Source organism: Triticum aestivum, chromosome 3A, assembly GCF_018294505.1.
Source record: "Triticum aestivum cultivar Chinese Spring chromosome 3A, IWGSC CS RefSeq v2.1, whole genome shotgun sequence".
In the NCBI taxonomy this organism is placed as follows: Eukaryota; Viridiplantae; Streptophyta; class Magnoliopsida; order Poales; family Poaceae; genus Triticum; species Triticum aestivum.
In genome coordinates, this window is record NC_057800.1 from 720,052,757 (window position 1) to 720,060,897 (window position 8,141).

The 8,141-nt window shown below is 43.2% G+C and overlaps 1 protein-coding gene across 1 annotated transcript; it reads left to right on the forward strand.

The window, feature by feature from the left end:
- The first annotated feature begins 1,091 nt into the window (after positions 1 to 1,091).
- LOC123059423 (putative calcium-binding protein CML19) lies at positions 1,092 to 1,650 on the forward strand. The gene has a single exon (XM_044482001.1). The coding sequence runs from the start codon at positions 1,194 to 1,196 to the stop codon at positions 1,638 to 1,640; it is 447 nt and encodes a 148-aa protein (XP_044337936.1). The 5' UTR covers positions 1,092 to 1,193; the 3' UTR covers positions 1,641 to 1,650.
- The last annotated feature ends 6,491 nt before the right edge of the window (positions 1,651 to 8,141 follow it).

Sequence of the window (8,141 nt, forward strand, 5' to 3'; positions counted from 1 at the left end):
CTGCCTAGTCGAATAGCTCCAGCTGAACGCTGTCTCACCAAGCTGTCTTTGCTACTGATGCGCACCCCGGTGACAGACCGAACCTTGATGCCGGCAGACTACACGGCTGCGCCGCGACGAGCTGACCTGAGCATAGTCTGCCCTCCGGCGTGGGCTCCGTTCTTACCCTTCCTTCACAGAGTTATGGGCCGGACCCAGCTCCAGCTCCTAGAAAAGAGGGGGAAGGAGGGGCGGCCCTGCTGCTCCGGCTCCCCGACGGACCTGCTCGCCGAGCTCCTCCGGCGGACTACCTCCCCCACGACCGCCTGGGCGTCGACGCCGGAGGCCCTCAGCTCCCCTGAGCACCTGCTCGGACTAAATGGAAACGAGGAAAAGGGAATCGGGATAAGGCTTTTTTCTGAAGCGGAAGATAGCGACGTGCTTGGTCTCTAACGGCCTTGTCGGGTAGCGCGTGCGCTCAGCACAACCAAATCGTGCAGCTGCGCGATTAAGAATTTGGGTTGTTTCTTTTCTCTTTGCGTTGCTATGTACATACCATTTTGTGATTAATGAAATCTACCGTAGAACAGCTTCAAACAAATTAACTGAGAATCATTGTCCAGCACTCCAGCTACCTACTCATGGGGAAAGACCAAACATGACCGAACGGCCCGAACATGACTTGGTCGTCGCCGGCGGCGAGGTGAGTGTATTATATGCGCACCTTGCATGCCGGGAGGGGGGATACTGACACGCCAAAGCTCTGGGATATTATAGGCTTCCAATAACATACTCCTATATGTCAGCAGCAACCGACGAAAGTCGCTGGCTGGCTTGGCTTGCATGGAATATACCGTCACAAAAGGCCCATGCATGCAGGAGTATTATATACTTCGATGTGCTCGTTCAACTTTGCAGTTTCCCTCCTCGACGACGGCTGAAAACGAATTGACACCGTCAACCGACCCGTTCGTCGGCCTCATCAATAATTTTGCCTTGAATCCATCAACACAACCGGCTAGCTGCACGCTTGTCCGTACGTACTAGTGCCGCCTGTATATATATATACACGCATAGGCACTTGAGGCTAAACACCAGAACCAGAAGCTAAGCTAGCGTTGCAGTAATCTCAGGCTCCCCGCACATTAACACACGGTCACACACTGCTACCACAGCCACGATTCTCAGGTGATCACCGTAGCAAGCAAGCGAAGATGGTGCACGCCGCGACGACCGAGCGCTTCAGCAGCGTGTTTGCCTCCTTCGACCGCGACGCCGACGGGAGGATCTCGGCGGCGGAGCTGCGGCTGTGCATGAAGGCGGCGCTGGGCGAGGATGTGTCGGTGGAGGACGGCGAGGCGCTCGTGGCGTTGGCCGACACCGACAGAGACCAGTTGCTGGACGAGCAGGAGTTCCTCCGGCTGGTGGCGCCGCCGGAACCAGAGGAAGAGGAGGAGCGGTGCCGGGGGCTGAGGGAGGCGTTCGCGATGTACGAGGTGAAGGGCGAAGGGTGCATCACGCCGGCGAGCCTGATGCGGATGCTCGCCAGGCTAGGGTCCGAGCAGGGCATCGAGGAGTGCCGCGCCATGATCCGCAGGTTTGACCTGAATGGAGATGGAGTGGTTTGCTTCGACGAGTTCAAGGTCATGATGGATGCCTAGCAGCTTTTTGTCCATCGGCCAGTCTACTGAATACAGATCCTGATACTTGGCTATAGTTTTAACCCGTACACAATTTAGGTACTTAATCTTTTTTGCCAGGGAATATTGAACAGATTCATCTAATACTTGGCACTATGTTGGCTTGCTCCGTTTGGTTGGAGTAGTAGTGCCATGGATCTTATAAACCGAAATGGATAAAGTACTACGAAAACCAATTCGGTGCCCAGACTCATCTGCACCCGGCAAGAAAAAAATTTCAAAACAAATACTTAAAAAACCAAAAAAATCCAATTTTTTTTGTGTGGTAGACAAGTTTGTGCGCGAGGTTCGCTTCAAATTTCAACTTATTTGAACATACGAGCAGCTCTCAGCAAAAAAACAAATCGGGTCAGAACAGTGTGTGAACAGTAAATCTTTTTACAGACCCTGATTTTGTCTTTTTTGCTGAGAGTTGCTCAGATGTCCAAATAAGTTGAAACTTGGAGCGCACCTTACGGATAAACTTATCTACCACACAACAAATTGTAATTTTTTGAAGTACTTGTTTTGATTTTTTTCGTCAGGGGTGGTGCAGATGAGCTCGGGAGTAGAAACGCCGACAATGTAGAGTTATCTATTAGGGCATCTACGTTCGAGCGGTGCCGTCCGGACGTGTTGTGTCATTCAACACATATTTGTATCTGTCCGCTGAGCGGTTCACACGTGTTTTATTCCATAAATCAGAGACAAACGTGTGTGTGTGGGGGGGGGGGGGGATCGCGTGCGTTCAGACCGCTGCCAAGCCTGTGTCTGATCACCCTGACCCACAAAAAAACACCTCCCTCGCTTGCGCACGCTTTCCATCTGAAACGCTCAGCGGCGCTCCATAGCGTCAATGTCGCATTCATACCTGTTTAGAACGCACACGACCTCTCACTGGTTGAATCGGCGCGCCCACCGAGAGAGTGTCGCCCATACCGCTTTTCGATGCAGGTGATTGCTCCGTGTTCAAACGACACGACGGTCGTCCGTCCGTCCGTCTGCTGACCACCTTATTGACACGCGGTTGCCGAGGAAGCTACTCTACTGCCACCTGCTACCTCTTGAGCACTGCATTGGTTTTCGCTTGAAGAGGAAAGGGTGATGCAGTAAAGCAGCGTAAGTATTTCCCTCAGTTTTTGAGAACCAAGGTATCAATTCAGTAGGAGACCACGCGCGAGTCATCTCGTACCTACACAAACAAATAAGAACCTCGCAACCAACGCGATAAGGGGGGTGTCAATCCCTTCACGGCCACTTGCAAGAGTGAGATCTGATAGAGATGATAATAATAAGATAAATATTTTTTGGTATTTTTATGATATAGATTGAAAGTAATGATTGTAGAATAAAATAGATTGGAAACATATATGATGGAAAATAGACCCGGGCGCCATAGGTTTCACTAGTGGCTTCTCTCAAGAAAGCATAAGTATTACGGTGGGTGAACAAATTACTGTCGAACAATTGATAGAAAAGCGAATAATTATGAGAATATCTAGTTATGATCATATATGTAGGCATCACGTCCGTGACAAGTAGACCGACTCCTGCCTGCATTTACTACTATTACTCCACACATCGACCACTATCCAGCATGCATCTAGAGTATTACGTTCATCAGAATAGAGTAACGCCTTAAGCAAGATGACATGATGTAGAGGGATAAACTCATGCAATATGATATAAATCCTATATTTTTATCCTCGATGCAAACAATACAATACATGTCATTTTCCTTTCTGTCACTGGGATCGAGCACCGCAAGATTGAACCCAAAGCTAAGCACTTCTCCCATTGCAAGAAAGATCAATCTAGTAGGCGAAACCAAACTGATAATTCAAAGAGACTTGCAAAGATAAACCAATCATACATAAAATAATTCAAAGAAGATTCAAATATTGTTCATAGATAAACTTGATCATAAACCCACAATTCATCGGATCTTGACAAACACATCGCAAAAGAAGATTACATCGAATAGATCTCTAAGAGAATCGAGGAGAACTTTGTATTGAGATTCAAAGAGAGAGAGAAGAAGCCATCTAGCTACTAGCTATGGACCTGAAGGTCTGAGGTAAATTACTCACACATCATCGGAGGGGCCATGGAGTTGATGTAGAGGCCCTCCGTCATCAATGCCCCCTCCGGCCGAGCTCCAAAAAAGGCCCCAAGATGGGATCTCTTGGGTACAGAAGGTTGCGGTGGTGGAAAAAGGGTTTCGTGGTGCTTCTGGATGTTTTCGGGGTATGTCAATATATATAGGAGGAAGAAGTAGGTCGATGGACCAACAAGGGGCTCACGAGGGTGGAGGGCGCGCCCAGGGGGGTAGGCGCGCCCCCTGCCTCGTGGCCTCCTCGATTGTTTCTTGGCGTCCACTCCAAGTCCCCTGGATCATGTTTGTTCCAAAAATCATGCTCCCGAAGGTTTCATTCCGTTTGGACTCCGTTTGATATTCCTTTTCTACGAAACATTGAAATAGGCAAAAAACAGCAATTTGGGTTGTGCCTCCGGTTAATAGGTTAGTCCCAAAAATAATATAAAAGTGTAAAATAAAGCCCATTAACATCCAAAACAGATAATATAATAGCATGGAACAATCAAAAATTATAGATACGTTGGAGACGTATCAAGCATCCCCAAGCTTAATTCCTGCTCGTCCTCGAGTAGGTAAATGATAAAAACAAAATTTTTGATGTGGAATGCTTCCTAACATATTTCTCAATGTAATTTTTCTTTATTGTGGCATGAATGCTCAGATCCGAAAGATTCAAGATAAAAGTTTAATATTGACATAAAAATAATAATACTTCAAGCATACTAACTGAGCAATTATGTCTTCTCAAAATAACATGACCAAAGAAAATTCATCCCTACAAAATCGTATAGTTTGGACATGCTCCATTTTCGTCACACAAGAATGCTCTCATCATGCACAACCCCGATGACAAGCCAAGCAATTGTTTCACACTTTAGTAATCTCAAACTTTTTTTAACTTTCACGCAATACATGAGCGTGAGCCATGGATATAGCATTATGGGTGGAATAGAATATAATGAAGGGGGTTATGTGGAGAAGACAAAAAGGGAGAAAGTCTCACATTGACGCGGCTAATCAATAGGCTAGGCAGATGCCCATCAATTGATGTCAATGCAAGGAGTAGGGATTGCCATGCAACGGATGCACTAGAGCTATAACTGTATGAAAGCTCAACAAAAGAAACTAAGATGGTGTGCATCCAACTTGCTTGCTCACGAAGACCTAGGGCACTTGAGGAGGCCCATTGTTGGAATATACAAGCCAAGTTCTATAATGAAAAATTCCCACTCGTATATGAAAATGACAAAACAAGAGACTCTCTATTATAAAGATCATGGTGCTACTTTGAAGCACAAGTGTCGAAAAAGGATAGTAGCATTGCCCCTTTTTATTTATATTTTTTGGGCCTTCTTTTTTTGGCCTTTTTTTGGGACAATGCTCTATTAATGATGATCATCACACTTCTATTTATTTACAACTCAATGATTAAACCTCGATACTAGAACACGATATGACTCTATATGAATGCCTCTGGCGGTGTACTGGGATGTGCAATGACTCATGAGTGACATGTATGAAAGAATTATGAACGATGGCTTTGCCATAAATACGATGTCAACTACATGATCATGCAAGGCAATATGAAAATGATGACGCATGTCATAATAAACGGAACAGTGGAAGGTTGCATGGAAATATATCTAGAAATGGCTATGGAAATGCCATAATAGGTAGGTATGGTGGCTGTTTTGAGGAAGATATAAGGAGGTTTTTGTGTGATAGAGTGTATCATATCACGGGGTTTGGATGTACCGGCGAAGTTTGCACCAACTCTCAAGGTGAGAAAGGGCAATGCATGGTATCGAAGAGGCTAGCAAGGATGGAAGGGTGAGAGTGCGTATAATCCATGGACTCAACATTAGTCATAAAGAACTCACATACTTATTGCAAAAATATACAAGTCATCAAAAACCTCGGCACTACGCGCATGCTCCTAGGGGGATAGATTGGTAAGAAAAGACCATCGGTCATCCCCGACCACCACTCATAAGGAAGACAATCAAATAACACCTCATGTTTCAAATTTGTTACACAACGTTTACCATACGTGCATGCTACGGGACTTGCAAACTTCAACACAAGCATTCCTCAATTTCACAACTACTCAACTAGCACTACTTTGATATTATTACCTCCATATCTCAAAACAATCATCAAGCATCAAACTTCTCTTAGTATTCAAAACACTCATGAGAGAATTTTATTATTAATCTTGTATACCTAGCATATTAGGATTATTTAAGAAAATTACCATGCTATTTAAGACTCTCAAAATAATCTAAGTGAAGCATGAGAGATCAATTATTTCTATAAAATGAAACAACCACCGTGCTCCAAAAGATATAAGTGAAGCACTAGAGAAAAAACAATATAGCTCAAAGATATAAGTGAAGCACATAGAGTATTCTAATAAATTCCGATTCATGTGTGTCTCTCTCAAAAGGTGTGTACAGCAAGGATGATTGTGATAAACTAAAAATCAAAGACTCAAATCATACAAGACGCTCCAAGCAAAACACATATCATGTGGCAAATAAAAATATAGCTCCAAGTAAAGTTACCGATGAACAAAGACGAAAGAGGGGATGCCTTCCGGGGCATCCCCAAGCTTAGGCTTTTTGGGGTCCTTGGATTTTACCTTGGGGTGCCTTGGGCGTCCCCAAGCTTAGGCTGTTGCCACTCCTTGTTCCATAATCCATCAAACCTTTACCCAAAACTTGAAAACTTCACAACCCAAAACTTAACAAAAAATCTCGTGAGCTCCGTTAGCGAAAGAAAACAAAACACCACTTCAAGGTACTGTAATGAACTCATTCTTTATTTATATTGGTGTTAAACCTACTGTATTCCAACTTCACTATGGTTTATAAACTCTATTACTAGCCATAGATTCATCAAAATAAGCAAACAACACACAAAAAACAGAATATGTCAAAAACATAATAGTCTGTAGTAATCTGTAACTAACGCAAACTTCTGGAACCCCAAAAATTTCTAAAATAAATTGCTGAACGTGAGGAATTTATCTATTACTCATCTTCAAAAAGAATTAACTAAATATCACTCTCCAATAAAAAATGGCAGCAATTCTCGTGATCGCTAAAGTTTCTGTTTTTTACAGCAAGATCAAAAAGACTTTCCCCAAGTCTTCCCAACGGTTCTACTTGGCACAAACACTAATTAAACACAAAAAAACAACCAAAAAAGAGGCTAGATAAATTATTTATTACTAAACAGGAGAAAATAGTAAGGAATAAAAATAAAATTGGGTTGCCTCCCAACAAGTGATATCGTTTAATGCCCCTAGCTAGGCATAAAAGCAAGGATAGATCTAGGTATTGCCATCTTTCGTAGGCAATCCATAAGTGTCTCTCATAATAGATTCATATGGTAATTTAATTTTCTTTCTAGGGAAGTGTTCCATGCCTTTCCTTAATGAAAATTGGAATCTAATATTCCCTTTCTTCATATCAATAATTGCACCAATCATTATAACGAAAGGTCTACCAAGAATAATAGGACATGATGGATTGCAATATATATCAAGAGCAATGAAATCTACGGGCACATAATTCATATTTGCAACAATAAGAACATCATTAATCTTTCCCATAGGTTTCTTAATAGTGGAATCCGCAAGGTGCAAGTTTAAAGAACAATCATCTTTACGGAAACCTAGCAAATCACACAAAGTTTTTGGGATCGTGGAAACACTAGCACCCAAATCACACAAAGCATAACATTCATGATATTTAATTTTTATTTTAATAGTAGGTTCCCACTCATCATAAAGTTTTCTAGGGATAGAAACTTCCAACTCAAGTTTTTCTTCATAAGATTGCATCAAAGCATCAACGATATGTTTAGTAAAAGCTTTATTTTGACTATAAGCATGAGGAGAATTTAGCACGGATTGCAACAAGGAAATACAATCTATCAAGAGCAATTATCATAATTAAATTCCTTGAAATCCAAAATAGCGGGTTCATTGCTATCTAAAGTTTTGACCTCTCCAATCCCACTTTTATCAACTTTTGCATCAATATCTAAAAACTCCGAATTTTTGGGACGCCTTCTAAGTAAAGTTGACTCATCTCGAGTCCCATCACTATCTAGATTCATATTGCAAACATGACAACATTGTTTCGGCAACGCTTCAAGGGTAGGGGCGCGGCGGGAGGGGGTAGGAGACGGACATCATTTTTTCTAGGGTTTGGGTGTCCTCGAGAGTTTTGGTCGAGCGAGAGGGTCGGGGGGGGGGTGGTGCTCCCGTGGTATAAGTTATCACAGTCGAAGTTATCCGGGAGGGGGTTATATCGACAACGACGACATACATACATGGGAAAATAATGTTATCGGGGAGGGGTTAGGTCGAACCCCCC

Excerpts from the sequence above, each read along its gene's own strand:
- LOC123059423 (XM_044482001.1), top strand. The coding sequence starts at position 1,194 with ATGGTGCACGCCGCGACGACCGAGCGCTTCAGCAGCGTGTTTGCCTCC.